The sequence below is a fragment of the Boleophthalmus pectinirostris genome, unplaced genomic scaffold (genome assembly GCF_026225935.1).
Source record: "Boleophthalmus pectinirostris isolate CB_2022bp ecotype Guang Dong unplaced genomic scaffold, ASM2622593v1 HiC_scaffold_8, whole genome shotgun sequence".
Classification (NCBI taxonomy): domain Eukaryota; kingdom Metazoa; phylum Chordata; class Actinopteri; order Gobiiformes; family Gobiidae; genus Boleophthalmus; species Boleophthalmus pectinirostris.
This window is the reverse complement of record NW_026571515.1, coordinates 24,825,408-24,848,520: the sequence shown is the minus strand read 5'-3', so window position 1 is coordinate 24,848,520 and position 23,113 is coordinate 24,825,408. Positions and strand designations below refer to the sequence as shown.

The following is a 23,113-nucleotide window of genomic DNA, read 5'->3' as shown; positions in this document are numbered from 1 at the left end:
AAAATATTGGCACAGCTAATCTGCCATCTGTTGCTCTGTATTCTAAACCATCTGCATTGGCCATGAAAAAACCTGTATCAGTCGATCTCTAATCCGGAGTATAAATCACTTCATGATTACGTAAACTGACAGCCATATTTTAAGACTAATTGCTGTTCTATTTCCATTTTACCCATTAGTCTGTTCACATGGACATATCTGATCCACTGATGACGGGGGGAATGACACATGGGTACACAGAGACTGAAGGCAAAACAAATATCTACAAAATTTTCATAATCAAACTGATGCCAACGTCCAAGGAACTAATATATCACCCATAACAAAAGAAAAGGCTCCTCCTTCCAACAGTAAACACCAATATTTGTCATGACTCCTCCAGGTGACTCCAAGGTAGCTCAGTATATATAGAATAAAAGATGTGCATGTGAGAGTGTTGTTGGCTGTCCGTGTACACTGCAGTCTGTCCTTGGTGAGACAATAGCTGGATTCTGCACAGTAAGTCCGTGGGAGGAAGGGGACAGAGGAGTCAATGAGTGAAGAGGCCTCAGGGGTGCGTCAGTGCCGGGCCATGCTGAGGGTGTAGGAGGATGGGACACTAACTAACAATGGCCAGAGTAACAGCCTTTCTGCACGCAAGCCTTTACACACATGTACTACACACACACACACGTACTGTACACACACGCGGACAGGCACAGTCAACAAAAGCCCAGGTGATCACAGGTCTGCAGGATCCTGTCCGCATGACTATCCACATATCAACAGAGTCAAGAGGAGTCCATGAATGAATGATTTCAGACATTCACAAGTATAAAGACTACAGGAAATGTGGTCATCCCTGATTCACCATTCAGTGATGTTTAGGTCAAAGAGAAGTTGCACTGGGACTAATGAGCCTAAACAGAGCAGGGATCAGAGATAAGATGGATGAAGATAATGCAGGGTCATCAGCACATACATAATATTATAGTCCAAGAGCACATTTAGAACATTTAACTCAACTTTCAGATGAGTTCAGATGTCTTACTCTTCTTTTATTCATTTATTTTATAATCAAAATCAATTCAATGTTTAACAAAAAAAAAAAAAAAAAAAAAAAAAAGATTACTCAAACTTTACTCTCTCATTCAAACCACAAGCCTGGGAAACAACTTTATAACTGAAAACTGTAGTAAAGATGCTCCTGTTCACAGAAGAGTGCTTATATGAATGGGCATGTGTCTCAAGGCAGGCGTGGATCTCCATGTGGAAAACCTGTCCAGCCACTCTTTCCAAGTATCACTAACACAGATTGAGCGTAGCTAAGGATTAGTCATTCATTAAATGCACCATTGACATCACTGAGGGATGTTTATGGGTGAGCATACTTCCGGAGGAGTTCGATGCAGATACAATACACGTTGCAAAACTAAGTATTAACTTACTAATTAGTTCATATTTATGTATTCAAATTGTGAGATTGTTTAATTCAAGTAACCACCGCCACCTTATTAAAATTTTTTTGTAAACTGTTAAATCCATTCCCATGGGGTGATGACTCTTTAGTTTAGGGATTACAGATTAACAGATAATTGGTAACTGTTATGATAATTAGCTGCTACATACCTATTATTTGGTATTCATCAAACACTTATTAATGTTTATTAAAATAAACTAAAGTGTTACCACCAATTCTTTATGTGCCTGTCCAAAGCAAACTGACAAGGTTGCATCAGAAAGCTGTCCTAAAATTATTGCATTGTAGAAGATTACACATTTGCTGTGGGACCACACAAAATAATCCCAAAAAATATCATGAAATTTAAAATTTGTATGAAAAGCAGTTTACCTGCATGACCTACTTCAGTACGCGAGGACCCAGAGCAAGTATTTCAAAAAAAGGCTGAAATATGATGATGTCCCTGAACTTTTGCCCTCTGATGTGAGCTCCTGGCCCAAGTGCTTATCCCTTGGCATTTCTCACTCCGGAGCAGAGTGCAGGGTCAAAGGTCACCATTATGGGGTTTCCCCTTTCAGACACAGCCTGATAACAAGGGCTGAGCCAGTTTTGACACTGACACGAGCTTGCATGCCCCACTGTCAAAAATGAGCCACATCAGCGAGAGTGAGGGAACAGCCCACCTACGCTTGAACCTCTCATGCAGTTAGGGGGACTCCTGTTCAACGGCAATTTTAGTAAACGTTCTCAAGTGAGTTTGTTGGCTACTCCATTTGAAGCCACTAAAGCAAATCAGGAGCTCAGTCATTACTCAATTCATTTTGATGGGATGCTCATATAGGCTTCTCACAATAAAAAAAATTAAGTGTTATATATATTGTTACAGAAAATATCCTGATAATATTTAAATGTATAATGTATTATTTATTTAATGACACTGATACAATAAGCCTAAAATGAGATAATCTGCAGTAAAGCCTTTTTCTAAATGTACAATTTATTTAAAAACATGAATTGCAACAAATAAACAGCACAGTTAGATTACCTAAGTAGTTATTGTTAATGAGCGGAAATTAATAATTCAACAACACTACTGCTCAAATGTTTATGGAATAATAAAAAAAAAAAAACATGACAATGTTTTCCATATGCACAATAAATATTTAGTCTGAGAGCCCCAGCTTTCATGTATTATTTATACTGTATAGTACTTATCATGGCAAACCTATCCTCTTAGTAGGAAACAGCAGTAAACTGGTGCAGCTAAGTCTTGAAGGCACAGTGTAGCAGTGAGTCGCTTGTCTACTGAATACCTGGGACTGTCAGTGATACTGTCCAGGTCAAAAGAGCTGTGTGAATCTTAACACGCAGCACAAGGAGAAGCTGAAGAGAAAACAAGATGCATAAACAGGATGTGAGGAGGACAAACATTACTGCGTGTTGTGATACTGGAGCTGGGGCCTTTGTGAGATACAGGGTGTGGCACATCACTACACAGAGTGAGGGGATATCACGGTTGCAAGGTTTGACTTGTTCTACAGAATTTGATGTTGTTGGTCCTTTTTGGAGTAGACGCAAATTCCTAGTTGCAGCAGACCATCAAAGTCCTATTATTACAGGTCCCTAAATGACACTGGACATGTCTATGAGGTATTTGAATAAACAAACAACTACTACTGAATTTGTTTAACTCAGTAAAACTGAGAACGCTATAGAAATACTATTTTTACTATTAATACTATAAATAATGTCAATTAGAAAGTATTTTAAAGTGTAAACTTTCATATGTGCTAGTGTGTCAAAGCTGTTTGCATGTTTAAGTTCTAATCCTATACTTATATTTGGCTAGCTTTTACATTAGAAGTGTAATAAGGAATTCAGTATCATATGCAAATCTAGCACTGTGCACAGAAGCTAAAAGGTTGAGTCAAGTGTTTATGAGGAGAACACGTGGAGAGGGTAGGCACTAGGACCTGCAGTGCGCCACAGCAGAGGGAGGGAACAGCCTTGGGACGCTTCATACTAAACTTTTTTGAACAATCCATTTCTCAAAGAGTAAGAGGCAGACCTACGTGGATGGCCCTGGACCTGGATTCACACTTTCAAAAACTCAGGAGTGGAATTTGGGATTTTCAACATTTCTGGAAGAAATTTGGGAGTTTTTACATTTCTTTTTCATCTGGGACCTGTTAGGTGGAATATAACAGAGTTTGGACAAGAAAATTTAGTTAATTGGGGGACACAGTAGAAGCAAAAAGAGCTGGTGAGTAAGCTTTTATATTATAAAAATGACATGAGTATTTGCAAAAGTGAAAAGGCTGATGCAGACTAGTAAAAATGTGTTTTTGAATTCAATGTTTGAGGCAAAGTTAGACACACTCTTAAATGAGAGCATCTAATATGAAGAGTCCACTTACATTGTGAGCAATGTTTTGTAAACATTTATGAATTTTAACATAAGTTAAAGTGGCTGAATCTAGTGCTTGAAGGTTGAGAGAGAAAGAGAATATAGGTGAAGCTTTTATAAAAAAAAAAAAAAAAAAAAAAAAAAAAAAGGTTCTCCAAACTTCAATGGGAACCAGTTTAGTGTTAGGAGACCTCCTGGGACATCAAGTTACCTTCTCCCTCCTCTTCTCTCTATCAGACTCTCTCTCCTCTCTTTCTTTTCCTATCTGTCTTTCCTGCACTCATGTTACACAACTCTCAAAGGACTTGTAGATTCTAATGATCTCCAGTGTCCAACGTGAAGAAGTTTTGCGTATGAGGTACTAGAGTTTGGGTGGGGCCTGCTTGCTTGTAAATATCCAGTTCAAGTGGCACTGGTCAGATTGTCCTATATATGCTAATATGAAGATTGGTGTGTCTAAGTGCAACGGCAGTGAGCTAAACACAGACCTCATGTTCATGCCACTCCTACCAGGGAATTCCTTTCAGGCTTTGACAGCGGAGGAATGTCACTTCACATTAACATTTACACAAACAAATATTACAAACCAGCTGTGTGCGTTTGTGGTTATGGATGCGGTCAGGTGAAAGGTAAAATTAGAACAATTATTATTATTACGTAATACAGCCACACATCAGAAATGTATGCAAGCAATGGGGGCATATGGAAAGAATTGTGTGGCAGTGTCAACGCATGCTATTTGTCACTTTGTTATTCTGCTCCTGGTCACACTACGGAGGTCCACATCTAAGACTTTACCAGCATTAATAGTCTAAAAACAAGTAGGTATTGTAAATTGTTCCATTTTCGTAGTAGTTTCTCAACATGATTACTGTATTAATTTTTAAACTATTTATTCAAATATTTATTTACAATCATGTTATAATGCTGATAATGATGATGACAATTTTGTTAAGAGACAGTAATAAAAATGCCGAGAGGTCATAGGTCTACCACTTTCTAGAACTTCTAGAGGTGCACAGAAGGACTAAGTAAATTGTTTATGCGTCAGTTTTGTGGATCCCAGAAGGGAGTAGTGTGTATTTTCATCACCTCTCACTGGAGGAAGTGAAGAAAAAAATCTGCAGTTTAGAATAGGCAGTGTACTTTGTCAGGATAGGACTAGGATAGTACTTGTATAGAGAATAAAACATTTCCGTTTATATGTTCAAGTTTTTATTTATCCAGGTATTTCAGAAAGATGAAAGTTGCTATGGCACCGGGGCAAGAGGAACAATTAAAAACAAAATATTATATCATTTGAATGGGCAGAAGGCCTCAAAATATCACCTTTAAGCAGGAAGTTGAAACTCATGGATACATTTTTACAAGTTTAACTGTATCAGCTATGTTTTTGTTTCCTACCCCAAAAACAGAGGATCTTTGAGCAAATACAGTTGTACTGAGTGGTTTCGATCAGGAGGCCAGGCTAAAAACAACTGGCTGTGGATATGTGGTATACATATGAAGGGCAGATGGACAGTGCTGTTTTCCTGCACACAAAGATGTCTGTGATTATTCATGACCCTCTCAGGTTTCCCTTTGAAGCTGAATTACAGCTTTCCCTGTTAGCACCACAGTGTGTGTCTACGTGAATGTATGGCGCAGGGACTAAATGACTATTAGTGTCCTCATTAGTAAGATACCATCATTGTTTAGAGGCTTGTTGCATTCTTTCTTGTCAATGCCATGTTAAATGTGAGCTTCAGTCAAAAAAAGGTTACACAAAATCTACAGGTTAAATGAAAACAGCTTTCAAACATAATAATAAATAATGTTAATAAGATAACATATGTATGTATGTATGTATGTATATTATTATTATTATTATTATTATGAAGGGAAGATGCAGCCACACACCTGGACCATCTACTACAATGGGTATATCGCTCCAGGCGCTAAAAGCAATTGAAACAACCACTGAAGTCAGACAAACACCTACATCCTGTTACTATAGTGTTTGAAGAAGTTCTCACTCGTTATTTACTGAAGGCAAAAAGGGATGAGCCTCAATAAATGTCAAGGCTTTGGGATTAAAGTAGTATTGATAAGGACAAGGTGATAATGATCAAAAGATAACATCTGAAGACATAAAATACAGTGTGCTCACCTGCCATATTTTACTTTGTATCTAGCCTCAGATATTAAAGCAATTACTTAGGGAAACAATTATCACTTAAAAACCAAACTACAAGATAGTGACAGTGAAAATTAGATGCAATGAACAAAAATACCACTGCTACATAAAGACAATTCAGGGAAAATTTCAGAAATAAGTTGTACATACAACATTTCTGGTCTACTTGGAAATGTAGTCAGTATCATTTAACATAAAACCTTGGTATCAAACCGTACTTATGGTGTGCTTCAGCAGCTTTTGTGTTTCTGAAACGTCCCATTCTCCCTACACACAAGAGTGACAACAGAGGAATTATGATGAATTATGATAACACTTATGCAGGAATGGAGTGGCAGGTATAAGCAATCACATGCATCATGGTGCCATCCTGGTGCTGAGCCTCCCAACACTGCAGAGCATAAGGGAGATCTGACAAGAGCAAGCAGGAGAGTGTGTTTGGTCCATCTTCAGGACCAGTATCTGGTCCTATGTGCATGGGGAAGCACTGCATGAGGCATGCAAAATGGCCTCCAATTTGTCCAACCAATCAGAAATAGACTTTAAGATAGTGGCCAGGCCTGGTGTCACGTAGAGAAATGTTTTACAACCTTTATAGTTGAAGTGAATCCACAGTATGATTTTTATTAAGGTAAACATGGCAATACCCCAAGGTACACTAACGCTGCCTGGTGCACTGGTTCCTATCAAGATAAGGGTCTGGAGGAGCTGTGGTGAATAATTAAGCCTGACTAGTTAATCCCTCTGTAGGGTTATGTGTCTTTTAATTGCTAATAATAAGTACTGAATGCCAATGTTTTTGTCCAAATGTAAAGACCTGATACAACCTGCAAACACAAACACTCCAAGCACAGTGTTAGTCCAAGATTTATTTATTTTTTTAACTCGCTAGGTTTCTGTCTCTTGAATAGACTTAAAATTTAAACTTTGATTGCAAAGCCCTTAATTTGAATCTGCCATACTTATGGATAGTGTCTTTGAAAAAAAAACTATAAATTGCCTGCAATGCAATGACAGCATTGTGGCACCCTTTCATTACCCAGTTCATTTCTTTACAGTATCTATCCTAACCACCGGTAGTCAATGCTGTGACAATGATGTGCTGCACTCTACAGGATACTACTAAGATGCCTGCTGAACAAACTGAAACGCAGCCTACACTCTTTAGAAGAAATCTACACTTTATATGTGATGCACAGAGCTGTCATTGTGTAGTTAGGCAAGAAACTTCTCTTCACTTCTTTTTCTTAGAATGAAAATGGAGTGTGTGTAAGTGATGGTGGCTAGAGGGGCTTTCCATCGGTCTGCTAAAAAGTAGCTTACCACCACAGTTTGAATTGAATGAATATTGTCTATTCTGTGTTTGTGTACAGCACTTTGGCCCGCTGTAAAGTTTGCTGTAAAGTGCTTTATAAATAAAGTCGGTATGGCATGGTATTGACAACAGTGTAGCACTTTAAGAGGATTTGACAAGCCTGTAAAGCAAATACATGGCTCTTTAAATGTGATGAGTAAGTTTGAGTTTAGCAAAAGACACTGCCTGTGCTGCTTTAAGTGCACAAGCAAACAATCATGTAAAACTTATGAATAGATGATTTATTATGTTCTCTGTCTTTGTGACAGTGCAAATAATAGAATAGCAATACTCATACAATTATTTCTGTCTCTTACTTTGAGATGCACATCCCTGTGTTTTATGTACAAGTACATGGGTGTGTTGTTTATGAGACAGACAGAGAATTGTGATACATTCATTTTTCAAGTGCATGAGGGGCAGGGGCGTATAAAATTGACTCCTGCTATATGCATAACTTTTCCCAATAAGATATACTTATACCAAATTTACTAGAACCAGTTCAGTAGATCACAGCACAGAGATGTGCGCAGATGTTGATTTTATGCCCAGTCTAGACTGGTCTGTCTCCACTATCTGGAACAGACTCAAGTCCACTTTAGGGACAGAAGACTTCACAAAGGCAAATATATTGTTCATAGTCCGTCTTTTTCTCCTCTCAATAAAATTGGGTCTTATAACTATGTAAATTTTGTTTCTTATTATTTACATGTTGTGTACAAACAGCAGCAGACTATACTTCAATGAGATGAACCTTCGTTCTAGGTTAGCAGTAGTAGCCATGATAAAGAACACAGCATCCCCTGAACTCTTTCAAGTGCTCTTTCTTTGCCAGGAACTGTGGAGAAAACACACGTACATGTTTTAAATATAAAGTCTACAGGTGGTTCTAGGCAAAGTCATGAGGTGCCAGAGAAGAAGCATATGCCTGTGTGAAAAATGTCCTATGTCCTCACAGTCAAACAAAGCTCTTCTGTTTGGTGAGGAGGAGATTATAATTTATGGGTCAAACCTTCAAACCCTTTTGGGCCTTGGTTATCTTTTGGTTCCCTGGAGCTGCACGGTCTGGCGCAGGTCACACAACAGAAAAGAGTGGGAACATCTGGTGTAAAGTGAACCAGCTGCAGCCTCGATTTGGAATCAGTGTGAGAGGGAAAAGGTCAAAGTTCAGGCTCAGGGTTACGTCTACGTTTGGGGATGAAAACAGAAGAGGGGTGGTCTCTGCATGCCAGGACAGCTAACCAGGCATAGCATACAAGTGGTTAACTGTTGTTGACATGCGCTTTTCAAACAATTCAATGTTATTCCAGCTAATTATTTAATAGAAATAACTTTGTATAACATTTTATTATTTGACATTTGTAACCTGTTACAGCTGTATGGAGGTACTTGAAGTTCATCCACGGCACACTGGCTGTTTATGGCATGGTATTCATCTTCTTTGTAAAACGCAAACCCAACCATAACAATAGCCCCATGTTTGGACTGTTCCCTGTACTCAGGCCTGTCCCATTACTGCTCCCCAGCCTTTGTATTAGTCTGTTTGATTGGATTTTGACAGGTGCTCACTCAAAGAAATGCATGTTTGCCTGTGGTCGTCACATATACACCCCTGAATGTGCAGACATGCCTGCTCATTCCTTATTAAATGCCTCTATGAATTTCAGCTATGACACGGCTTTCTTCCCTTGCACACGGCCCCGACACACAGAAGCTGATAAATCACTCATGTCTTATAATAGTGTACTTTTAATCTGTTGATTTAGGGGTGAGTTTTCCCCAGCTTTCTGTCTGCTTGCCCGATATGATGACACTCTCACATTTTGCTGGCTGATTTTGATCAACTTGTCTGGACATGACCAGTATATCACTGCCAAAAACTCAAATCTGTTTAATAACTGTAGATTTAGTTCAAAGCATGGTTAAAATAACATGGTCTCTGGTGGACTTTGGTAGATTTACAATTGGCCAAAAGGCTGGGTATTTGCAAGAACTATATGCAAAATTGGATATTTCTGAGTTACTTTTCCAAGTAATTTCCACTGTGGATCAATAAACAGCTAGAAGCTGTGAAAGGAGTGTACAGTGTAAAATGTGTCGCCCAAGGACGCAACAGCAGTAGCAGCGTTGAGCGATTCACTGAAAACCAGCATTGGCAACTGCACTGCCAGCTTACATGCGAGTGTGAATATTACAATTTTATTATGCATTTCTCTTGTATCATACCTAATCATGCATTAAAAAAAACATAAATAAATAAATAAATAAGCTCAGAAACATCATATGAAGTCATCTTTGTTAGAGGTCCTCAATATGCTATATATAAATGTACAGCACAGTATGTGTTTGTGTTGGATACAAGTTAATAACAACTCACACACCTAGCCCGAGGATAGGCCACTTATCATGCACTAATTCAAGCACTGACAAAGCACTCAACATTAAGTACGGTTCTGGCAATTTATTATAGAGTGCAGTAGTTGCCAAAAAAATATGAAGAATGGTACATCTCCTTCTTTCCTAGTTTGACCCAGACAGAAATGAAAATTTAGAGTTGAAAAGGAAGCTGTATTTCTTGGTTGAATTCAACCAAGCCAAACTGTCATACAAGGCAAATGTAGAGAAGCCAGACCAGAGATTTTCTCCCTGTACTGGCTCTACATGGACTGCTGTTATTAGACGAAGGATGGCTCTGGGATGTCCCAGACAGACAGGTGGTTGACATCAGCGGGTGGGACAGGGGGGTCTGAAGAGGGGTAGAGAGACGAAAAGGCTGATGACAGAGGGATGAGTAGACCACACAGGGCAGAAAATGGTGGGTCAAGTTTTTACAGATAGTAGTGAGAATCCATCACACCACAGGAGGAGGACATATGTCAGGATTTGTGGTTGGTTGGCATTTAATTTCTAAAGGAAATATCCTCTTAGTATCATTTTAAAATCTAGACAATGAATTATATATTATTATATAATGATATATTGTTCAATTATATGATTACACACCATAACAAATATTCATGCAGTTGCTTTCTGGTGTATGACAATCGTAAGTCATCATTATAGTGTGTGCTCATTTGGTCAGTGAAATTATTTCAAAGACTCAATTTGAGTCTTTCAAACAAGATATAAAATGTCCTTGTGTGGTAATAGTTATTTCTCAGAGGGCCAACAACGGCTGATTATAATGGTCGATATTTAGGTGATCGACCAACACACTACCAGGAAATGCATCTGGTGTTAAATACATGAGATAAATCTCAGATAGATATGCCCACAGGTCATAGCTAAAATAATGTGTCACCATCTGTGTAGATAAATATGGCTCAATGACACTGTATTGGTGTGTCACTTGTATGTGAAATTAGATGACAAAATTAAATCTATTAAACTATATATAGTATAAAAGAACTGTGTTCCAGAAGTTAAATATATAATTAACTTCTGGAAGACAATTGTACAGCCATTCAAACTGATACCGCACAAGCACATCTTATATGACGCACTATATGCCCAATTTACGCGTGCTGGCCCACACCCATGCCCGCGGGCTCACATGAAAGGGACATCTTGGAAACACCCATAATATTTTCAACTGTAAATTGGTCTCAGTGACTCACAGGTAATCAGTGCAGCATGGGTTTCATTACAGAATTATGAAGGTGTCAAATATAGATTGGTGTTACGATTTGTCAGAGTGTGAGCTGTGAAAAACACATTGTCAAAATTAAGTTGAACAGACTGATCCATATGATAGTCAGGGACCTTTAGCAATAATTTATTATTACTGGATCATGCTCCTTTGTACCAACAGCCATCAAGCTTTAAAACCCAGTGGACAGTAGCATGAAGTAGGCTCTGCACCCTACTACCTTCATTTGGCAACAACACTTTTCCACTTTAACTGTGGCACTTTAAGGCTGTGAATCCTGTGCTTGTATCTAACTACTTAATTGACACTGATGTGACACTTAGTTGTCACTACAGGTACAGTTGTACTGGTTGTGAATAACAGTGTATTTTCATTCTTCTGGGTGACAGCTACAGACTGAATTGTCCTTTTTGGATGAATAAAATTATCAGATTCTGATTCTAGCTCTTCTCTATATTGAGCAAAAATTTGCTTTTGTTCATAAACTTGTTAGTAACGAAAAAGTTATCACTAGATGGATGATGATAGATAAAGAACATATAAATGCCTAATGTCCAGAACTGAATTTCTATTAGTTCTAGGTAAAAGCTCCAACCCTTCTTTCATTCACTTTTTTGGGGTCTTTTTTTTTTAGCAATGAACACAATGTTAATTATGTGACTATAATCCAGTGCTGTACAATGTATTAAAAATAACCAGAGGGTTATAGAATGTATACTCCCTCCTGTATTTTTGAAGACTTCTCATCAGAAACATGAGAGACTATGGATGCCAAAACATTTAACTGGTCTTGAGAAGATTGCTCAATGTCAAGGTCAAACAAACGTTTAGGGTTTAGCTGAGTTTATCCTGTCTTCAAGGTCTGCAGGCCTGTTCTCGTGAATCTTTTGCCTTTCATGTTACTGCTGTGTGGGGTTATGGAGTTTGGACTTGCACTGAGAGAAGTAAAATACAGGTAGTAATGAGTGCAAATCTGGACACTTTAAAATATATAAAAGTGAAATAGTAACACAATTAATCTTATTATGAATTATTATTATGATAAAACAGCACAAACTTTATCTCTGAGAAAATGCACCACATTTAGGTACAACTAGATGAAATAAAATAATGACTAGATATTGTGCAATGACATAAACAAGTGGCTTCTAACAGAAGATTTTAACAATGCTGAAAAATACAAATGTTCAATCTAGCTCCATAAAACATTCCAAAAGATAAGTCACAGATAAACAGAGTAACCAATAGGAAAAGTGTTCAGAAAAGTCTCCTCTAAGCCCCTACTCGCCTCATCCTCTTTCACTGCCAGCATTAGGTTTATATCATGTAAATGTTGTTTATTTTGAAATCACAGTAAATAGAAACTGTTTTGTTCCAAAGCAGTGTTGAATCACTATTAGACAATGTGAGCGCATCTGCTTTTCCTCTGTGTAAGTCACAGGAAATGCAAAAGGACAGTGGAAAAAGCTGAGTCTCAAAGTTAGCAGGCAGACTGTATAGTAAAGGATGCTCTTTCAACACTACTCCTGTTCATTGAGAATTATTTTAAATACTTTAGATACTAAGCTTGTTCAGGCATGAATTTAATTAGGCACACACAATGTCAGCTTTGGCTAAATATATTGGCACATTTGTACATTTTGTAATCCAAAACTTTATCATGTTTCTTTTAGTAGAAATGGTGGTTTACTAAAATTGGAGCCATATGCTGACATGAGTCCCACCATTTTAATTAGCCAAATCCTGAGACATTTATTCCACTGAGAATGATAATTTGAATTTCACCGTCCGTATGTCTGGTATGCTATTGCAAATTTTACTGCTAAATAAAGCAGTAGCCAACAACACAGAAACAAACATTTTTTTCCAGTAATATGCAGGCAATGTTCTTCAAGTAATGTATCCACAATTTCCATTTGTGTTTCTGATGAATTAAGTTGTACTTTTTGTTACTATAAATAGTTAAAATCTTAAGATATATTATAAACAATTCACATAAATATATGTTCAAATATATATGTTCTGTACTACACACTGAACGTGCAGTGCAAACAGCACATTTTTATCCATTTATAAACTTATATGAATTGTTTCATTATTGCCCCCACTTTTAAGTTCATAACTATTGGATATTAAACAATATGTTACTTTATAAAATAAAAGGAGACAGAGGATTTAGTCTCCTGTGTGACTTAATGTTGTTGGAAACATAAATTTAACACACGGAAACAATACAAGGGATGTGACCCATAAGAGCAATACTCCACTCTTACGCACATGTGGTTTGAATATACACTGAAATACATGGATTGTCAGTGAATCTGAGAAGTTTTATTTGGCGTCGGAACTACAAAACAGGAAACAAGAAGCAGGAGATTAAGAATGATATCCTTTAACCCAATAGTAAATATTACGAATGGTCATGTGACATGCATTTTTTGTAAATGGTAACTTCTTTACTATTCACGTGTGAAAGTAAAATCTTCATACAGATAAAATCAAGATGAAACTGGTCAGTATTCCAGAGATTTTAAAAGCACTGAATGATTTTGTCTCAGTTAAGGTATATTTTTTATGGACCCCATACACTTCCCGCCCTCTGGATCTAGAATTAAATCTCCCATCAATATTTCTCATAGTCTTTCCAGAAAAAATAATGTTTTATAAATAATTTCAGCTATCAGATTTTTTATGTAGAATCTGTTTCTGATTTTTTTTAAACCTAAACTAATTACAATTTTTCAGAATCTTGCAGTTTAAACTTGCTTTTTGGATTTAAAACAACAACATTCTGAATATTAGTTACCACACAGCTTGTTAGGATCTGTGGTGTCTTTACACTCTTAATATTAGATTTTTTTTTAAAAGCCCATGGGAAAAATAGATGGGAAATTGACTATATAGTAAAATATTTGCCAATGTCAGTATTCTGATTCTTTCAGTTTTACTTCAACATTGTCACATTGCCAGGACTATTAGAACACACTAAAACCTCCATAACAGACTTTAATCCATGTTGGTTGTCTCCAGGCTGTGGACTCTATATGTACACATAGCATTATCTTATAAAGACTTGCACACAGTTTTATAGCTTCATAAAACCACTGCCCTAATGCAAAATTATGTTGAGTATGGGCCATGTACTTTGGCAGGTCTCCAAGCTGTTTCACTGTGGACTTTATCGTTTTAGGTATACTGAAAAAAATTAGCAGTACAAAGTATACATTACACCATTTGTCACCACACTTAAAAGTCAAGTACTTTTACAGATTTCGAAATTGTGTTAAGGTTTGGGGCTGTCTGATATTTTCTTCTCAAACTGAGGTCAAATTCTTGGTTTGATGTCTCGCTGATGCACAACAGGTGCTTCTTTACAGAAAATATGTTATAAACATGGCGTTCCCAGGAAAGTACAGGACAAAAGGTTGATCTCCTTTACATCTGCTGCTCACATTACAACTGTCACATGTCGCAGTTAGAGTGTACAATGTCTTTTGGATCTGCCATGGTAGAACTAACTCTACCATGAAATTTTAAAATCCTTCAGTCTTGATCATCAAAATGGTAAACTGATGAATTTTGCAAATATGACATTGAACTTTGTTGATTCCGGGCACATGAGCATATGCATCTCAGTTAGGGAAGCTAAAATCCAGCTTTTGCATTTACGACACTAATTCTGATACTACATATAGCTAAAAGTATCTACTGATACCCAAGACAGAGAGACAGACAAGTTTATTTAAAAAGGCAAAACTGATCGAAATATGTTACGTAGTTGTTATTTCTCTCTCAAGTGTCTACAGAACAGCTTGGTGTATATAAAAGTAAAAAAAAACCAACTATGACCTGTAAATAGTGTTATTACATTATTGTGTATGTCCAATCAGGTTATCCTGTGAACTGATATTCGGAAGCTGATATCCAATCCAGCAAATTTGTCAGTACTGGCGCAGATAACCAATATACTGTATTGGTGCATCCATAATCTCATTTTTATGCTATAATATAATCAATAGCACTTCAATCTCTCTTCATGAAGGTTGTGTATTCAAGTCGGCTATGCCCTTGCAATGCGGTATATAAAAGTCAGATAATTCTTGAGTCTTGAATGAACAAGTGTGAGTCAGAGTGGATAAGTATGTAATGGGAATGCATGAATACAATGTGTCATGTGGTTTAAAAGCCAGGGACCCCCTCCGACTGCTTTCTAGTCCATTTGGAATATCTAATTGTGCTTTTAACAGACTCTGCATGACATCATATTACGTGACAAGTACTCTGATTCATTGCGGTATTTTGGCTTTTCTGGGAGGTTCACGTGGATCTCTAATATAGGAAAAGCTGGTTGGCTTGTCCCCTCCATCACGCTTATAGTAAGCAGGATGGACACATTATTAGTGAGTGAAAAGAGCATTACTGTTTAGTTTTGTTATTTACCTGGTGTAGACGACAGCTGGTAGACCTCCTGTGCTCAACTGTTGAGAGAGGCTAAGCAAACTCATGCAGGTTTTCTCGTCTATTGCCTGTCAGTCTCTCTCCTCACTCCCTCATAACCTGCTACAGTTGTCAGCGCCTGTAAAGACAAGAGCTGGTTGGAGTGAACTGTTGACACATTTCTTTAACTCATCTTTTAGCAAAGCCTTGTTACTAATGATTAATCTAGCTCAAACAGAGGAAGGACCACTTCCTAACTGTAAACTAACCCATAGGTCTGATGGCAGGCGAAGCTTTCTGTTTTTCACCAGCCTGTCATGCTTTGTGTCAACAGTCATAAGCAGGGACATAGGCGTAATAATAACTGTAAAAAGTGAGCGGATTTTTACAGACAAAAACATAGGTAGTCAGTCAGTGGCTATTGAGTCTAATTTCTAATTTCTTTGTTGGCCTGTTACAAATGTTTACCAACACTTGCCAGGAACACTGGTCAGCAAAGAAAAAAAAAAATTCCCGGACAAGAAGAAATGTGGAATGTCTACTGCTTTGTATCATGTTAATGTCAGAAAATTGAAGTTATCACTTTTTTTCCAGCTTTTATCTACTTGTATAAAATATATATGAAAAATGTGGAGATATAGACTTAAAATGTCACATCCAAGGCACTGACATTTTAAAAAATTTTTGTCTGTGGAGTTTTCGCTCAACTAACATGTACATAACACTTTATACTGCGTAGGTCAAAATGAATGTTCCACACCATATTGAGACTTTGTTATATCAATACCATATGGGCTCTACAATCAGATATACTTTGGATGTACTGTTAGCAATTACATCTTCTTGGACTCATCTTTATTCTTGAGTATTTTGTACACAATCTTTAAAACAGTCTGGGTTTGTTTTTGCCAAACCATAAAACAAACAAATAGCTTTGGGAGGACATCCAAGGTATGTCCTTAAAAAAATCAGGAAGCCCACCATAGCATCCCCGTCTGCCTCTAAAGACATGTGTGTCGGAGGTGCATTTGGACTCGTTGTGATTCAGTGCTGAAGTAATCCCATAAGTCAAAGATGCTTTCTAAACAGCACTGACCCCTGCCCCTCTACACTGCTCTGTTTATGCTGGCTACACTGGCATTAAACACAAGCCACATATTTTTAACATCAGGATTCTCCGGCTCTCTCTGGTCTGAGTAAAAAGTAAGCTGCCCGTCAGACTGGATCAATCAGTGCAGTGCATGAACCACTTCCATATGTTTCATATTGGGACCAGGGTTTAATAAAGGCAAAATGTGACAGCCACAATGCTTTGAAATCCAATTTTTTTTGGCAGTTTAGGAAGTCAATGGATTTTTATTCATGTTAAAGCCATAAATGTAAATTTTGATTTCTATACTCAAGAGAACTTGCTTTAGTTACTGTCTGGTAATGAAACAAATCCAAAAACTGTCATGGTATACAAAATAGCATGTCTTTATATTAGCTGTATTGCCTTGCCAATCAGTGTGTTTAAGATTCATTGTACTAAAACAGATGTTTTTAGAGTTATTTCTCAGGATTAATGTGACATCCTGCAAAATAATGCAACACTGACCTCTAAAGGCCACTGTGAGTGTAATCAAAATGCCATTTAAGCCTGCTTTTGACTTCATCAGACTGTTACACTGAATTTAGAAAGTGTATATGCAGAATACTTTCCCTTGTTTTCAAAGAGTTTTTTACTAAGTTCTAAGGTTCAGACTCTTACAATTTGTTTTAATCTGATTATAAAATATATTTGAATCTGATGTGTTTGTAGGCTGCTTGCATAATGTCAAAGTCAGACAACCTCACACACTAATGCTCAGCTCCCCTCAGTGACCCTCTGGTGTGGCTTCAGACTCTAAATATTCCAACGCCCAGACACCATCAGCGTCATGGTTCATGTGCGACACATGTGTGTGAATGAAAGGGTTTGTGGTTAATGAGGGCACTGTAGATTACACATTGTCATAAACTAATGCTTTGAGGTTAGGAGGTTAATATATTCAGTTAACTTTTAAATAAGTGTTGTCAAATTTACAAAAAATATTTTAGTCTTCTTTCATTTGAAGACTCTTTAAATGTTATATCTGTGTGTTGTAGAGCTGTGGTTGAGGGGTCCAGGTGGCAGGCATGAGGGGCCCGGCCTGCAGAAGAGACTGGCTCTAGAGTCCACAGAGGCTCCCACTTCCACTGGACACATTCCACAGGTACAAGCCTAAAACACTAAAACACTCCACAACACTCAAAGCAGACCAGTGGCCGGGCCAACTTAAGGGCCAAAGATATCCCCTGGTATGAGGGGGAAATGAACTAAACATTTGGAATAAACAAGAAAGGAACGACATGACTACAGACTTTCCTTTTGACCTTCAACATACCTTGTTTACAACAGAACATCATGTGTCTAACGTGCAAGGGGTACAAAAAGAGATGTAGCATTAGATTCTGCATTATTCAGCTAAGAACAGACTAGTGTTGTTACACTACTAAAATGTTCAGTTCTATTTTAATATTCAGGGAAATACTTTCTACTGATTTCAGTACCACAATAACCCTAAAATATCTCTAGACAATAGACTGAAATGTAAAATTATCACACTTTCTTTCATTTTAAATTGTGGCCTGGTACTAGTTCTTATAAAGATCAAGACATTTTTAAATCTATTTGGGAAATGTTCAACTTTGTTATATTTAGTCTGTTACAATGTATAGTGTATTTAAGTGTATTTATTGCTTATGTTTCTTTTCTCTTTTATCTAGGACGTGTGCCCATGAGGTCGTCATCACTGGTCCTGCTCCTCCTGATTGGCATCCAGGCTGTACTCAAAATCGAAGGTGGATGGGCCCACAAAACAGGGCCAGCCAACCACAAAGCAGCACAGCAGATGGGAGCCAATCACAGAGCAGTACACCAGCATCAGGCAGCAGGCTCCAAATTGTCTTCTCCAGACCATAACAGGAATGGCCACCACAGGACCAAGAAGCACCATCATCATCAGCATCAGTATGCAGCTACCGAAAATCTGGAAAGAAGTTCAACCAATTTCCAACCAGATCCGTCCATCCCTGTTGTAGATCCCAAACTCTTTTCCAAAAGACGTTATAGGCCATCGCCTCGAGTTGTTTTCAGTGAGGTTGAACCCACGCATGATGCCCTGGAGGGTGAGGGCTTTGATGTGGATGGGATAAGGGGTACAAGAGTGCGGCGGAGAGCAGGGACACACACCATGCACAGAGGGGAGTACTCTGTCTGTGAAAGCATCAACACTTGGGTAGGCAACATGACATGGGCGACGGATATTAAGGGCAATGAGGTGATTGTCCTTCCCAATGTTACAATCAACAATGTGGTCAAAAAACAGTTCTTTTATGAGACCACCTGCCGATTCCCCACACACCGGAACGCGGGAACTGGCAACGCAGGAAGGCCAGGACGGGGAGGAAAACAGGGCTCTAAATCTGGCAACTCTGGCTGCTTAGGAATCGACAGCCGCCACTGGAACTCTTACTGTACCAACACACACATATTTGTAAGCGCTCTCACCCTTGACAAGGATCGGACAGCTTGGAGGTTTATCCGCATCAATGCCGCTTGTGTGTGCGTCCTGAGCAGGAAGTCCTGGGCGGGACGGGGCCCCAAACACTGAACACAATGAACATTTCCATTAAACAGCCACAACAGCATTATTGCCAATACTGTAAAGCCTAAACAAAGACATTGACAAGGAGTTTCTGTCACATCACATTATCTTTATCAATTCACCTCGCTCCTGGCCCTACCTCAGTCCAAACGTTCTGGTTCATTTAAGTTATGTGGACTGCATGTCATATTTATGGTTTATACATACAAATATAGTATATACAATATGAATCCAAGCTTTTATTGTTGTTGTTGTTGTTGTTGTTGTGTTGTTTAAGCTGTTATTTATTAAACACCTCAGTACTTGCCTGGGTAGTTCTGTGCTGGATTTAAGGCAGTGGCTAAACAACGTGGTCAAGGTGCTCATCCACACTGTTGGTGTGTCCTTGGGCAAGGCAATTCATCTATCCTGTCTGGTATGGATGTTGTGTGCATGTGTGATTTGTGGAGGTCAGCAGTGCTAACAATAGTATAAAACTGCAACCCGGAGGCACAACACTCACTCAATGTGAGGGTGTGAGGGTGGCACTGTTGGTGTGAGTGCTGTGCATCCAGTTTGCAGTTTCACTCTACTTGGTGCCAGTGACAAATTAAAAGCCTCGCTTCCGTCAGTCTACCTATGAGGCAGCTATGGCCACAGAGGAGCATACCACCAAGTATGGAGCGAATGAATAATACACTGTGAATCGCTTTGACTATCTTAAACATGAATTTAGGGTATTATTATTATTCAATGTTTGACATGGTCACAGTGGAGTGATTTAATATCTTCAGAAATATTTATGTTATGTCAAGTGGCTGAATGGGCTCTTAAGTCATTTTTACCATTTATAATGTTAACATTTACATTTTGTATTTGTGTCCTATGCCTTTGCACATTTTAAAATGGTCACATATGTTGGTACAAAATGACTAGAGTAAAACTACAACATTTAGTTCACTAGAAAATTGAGTGTGCACATCCTTTGCATTCTTGTGTGTGTGAGCAGCCAGAGGTGAGGAATGTTCTTCAGGCCGCTCAGTGCTCAGCTCAGGTTTATACACACAGGAAGATATATGGACAAGGCAGACAAATGAAGAGGAACAGCTGTGGGGCCATGCCAAACTGTGGACTAAAGAAAGGCTCCAGGAGACAGTCAGGGTTAGTGCTGTTCTACACTGATGTGAGGAAATGAAGTATTTATATATGAGCATGCTGCTTGGTTTCTAATTGAAAAGTATATACTGCCCTCTAGTGGACATTTACAAAAATGGCTAAATATTACATTAACAATGCAACTTCAAAATTAGCATTAGACTCAACTAGATAAAAATAAACTAAAAGGTCAATTAGTAAGATGTGGTTGCTCCCATTTTCAAATAAATGCAACCACTACTAAACGTACAACTAATTTGTGTCTCAGTAAAGTAAAAACAGCATTTACATTCCCCACCTGAGGTTTGCGAAGTTCTTCATCAGCCTCATCGGCATCTTGATCAAGGACGAAGGGCTTTGGAGGAAGAGGTCACTGTCAGGGAATGCAAAATTTGAGTTCATGTTCAGGTGGTTGGTATGTCGTGTACTTTGTGAATTTTGCACTCATCATCTTCATAGAAGGTATAAAAGAGGTCAGTTTTAATTAAAAGTTAATCAAGTGTCATAGACCCAAGAATCACGATCACCCTCATTTTCGACTTTATACTCAACCAACCTCCAGACACTAAAAAGAAACACATGATATATAAGAAAAGGAAATTTTGGTCGACCATAAAGTCATTTGTCTCATCTTCGGTCTCACGGCGCCATGTCCTGATCGTTTCCCGCTCTTGGCGTCCACGTGGTAAAAACCAACCAATGAGAGTTTGGTTGAGTAGCAGATTACCATTTTATTATTATAGTTCAATTAACATGTGCACAGTGTATACTTTAGCTAATGTTGAAAGTTTCCTTTTAATCTAATTAATCTAATGTGTGAATTTAATCATAATTCTATTTAAGGTCCAGATCATCATGTCTCCATAATATTAATGTCGAGCTGTAGCCTGGCTACTCTAAACTTCTAATCATAGTATACACCTACTTCATTTCATTGAGGCTGTTACAGACTATAGGCCTAGTTATTTTGACCAGTTTGATTATTTCAGTGTGAATTATTATACTTGAACATACAGTGTAGGCTAATTTACATCTGTTCACATTGAAGCAGCCATAAGCCTGTCTTATATATCTTGTTGAAAAGCTCCCCTCGAACAGCATGCAAAGTTAAGCAGTAGGCCACTGTTGATATTTTATCAGCCTTGTTAGTTATGTTACAGCCAAAATAAATCCTCCCTGTAATCTGCACACTCCAATAAATGTGGATCACAAAAATAAAAGTCATAGTGTGAGCAATAGGCCTAACTCTTGACATACGTGTATAAAAAGGAGTTAATCTATAATCACCACATTATTTAAATATTTGTCATTCTCCTTACTCCATCTATCATTAAGCCTCCACTTTCCCAGAGCTTGGCAGACCAATCTGTTCCTCTATAAGGACATTTTAAACCACCGTCTAATCCCCACTCATAAAATAAACAGTTATTTGGACATTCCCTTCACTCGCCATGGTGTAGGGGGAAATATTTATGTTCAACAAAATGTCCCTGAGTTGAGTTACAGACACCAGGGCTTTTCCATTCTGCCGTTTGTATAGTAATAGGCCTAATGTAGTAAGACCTCTATGGGATGAGTAACACATTTGGCATACATAGGAATGAACCTGACAAGGGCTCTGGTGGTTTGGAGTACTTGTATGCACTTCACTGATGTTGACTTTTCCACCAGGATGGAAAAGCTGTAAGCTTGAGAGTGTTTTAGCACCATCTAGTGGTGAAAGACTATACTTGTAATATAATAATGTATAATCTAAAACAAAGACCAAATCCTTTATTCAATGGCCCCAACATCATCTGTATGAATACTTTTTTTTTTACACTGGTTGCCATTTCTGACACATTTTAAAGAGGGATTGGGTGCATAATCCATACACAGTGTTGGGGAGTAACGGATTACATGTACCGCCGTTACGTAATCAGAGTACAAATTATGAGTAACTGTTTTCCGTTACAGTTACTGTTTCAATGAGTGGTAATTGGATTACAGTTACTTTGCTGAAATAAGTGGATTACAAGGCGGTATTTTCCTGTTTTCACATTTTGTGCTACATCCCATTTATTTATTTTTTTATTTCGGTAATTTCACTCATTGCCTGAAGCCCAAACAGAACGCGCGCAATAAGAGCGATGGAAACGTCATGTTAAAGTTGGCGGTGTCAGTCACACAGTGGAAGCAGCAGTGCATTGGTAAAAACGCATTTGTGTCTTGGAAATTCTTCTCCCGATGTGAGATATATATATATAAAAAAAAAACAAATATAAAATCGCCTACAACTTAAATGTGAAACCGGAGCTACTGGCACTGGTGAAAACAACCTGCATAGACTCATAATATCTGCACTACTGTCCTATAATGACCTGCCACATGAGGGGACACACACACACACACACACACACACAAACACACACAAACACACACAAACACACACAAACACCTTCATCATCGTCATCAACCTGAGAACCCGCGGACCACGTCTCCTTCCGTAGTTACAGCGCGACACCGCCGTCTCGTGCGCCGCGTGTGGACCGTGTTTTCTCGCGTAAACCGCACTTCCTCCTGTGCGCCTCTAAACCAGAACTAACACCAGGACTAAACCAGGACTAAACCGGGACTAAACCAGGACTAAACCAGGACTGAACCAGGTTTAAACTAGGACTAAACCACGACTAAACCAGAACTAAAGGCCTGGTCTAGACCAGGTCTAAAAATCAGGACTAAACCAGGACTAAACCAGGACTAACACCAGGACTAAACCAGGACTAAAGCAGGACTGAACCAGGTTTAAACTAGGACTAAACCAGAACTAAAGACCTGGTCTAGACCAGGTCTAAAAATCAGGACTAA

At 38.3% G+C, this 23,113-nt stretch overlaps 1 protein-coding gene across 1 annotated transcript; it reads left to right on the top strand.

Moving 5' to 3' along the window:
- Nucleotides 1-3,508: 3,508 nt before the first annotated feature.
- Nucleotides 3,509-19,260, top strand: ngfa (nerve growth factor a (beta polypeptide)). The gene is made up of 3 exons (XM_020930024.2): nucleotides 3,509-3,704; nucleotides 17,592-17,698; nucleotides 18,252-19,260. Exon 3 carries the CDS (start codon nucleotides 18,263-18,265, stop codon nucleotides 19,136-19,138), a length of 876 nt encoding a protein of 291 aa, XP_020785683.1. The 5' UTR covers nucleotides 3,509-3,704; nucleotides 17,592-17,698; nucleotides 18,252-18,262; the 3' UTR covers nucleotides 19,139-19,260.
- Nucleotides 19,261-23,113: the final 3,853 nt, after the last annotated feature.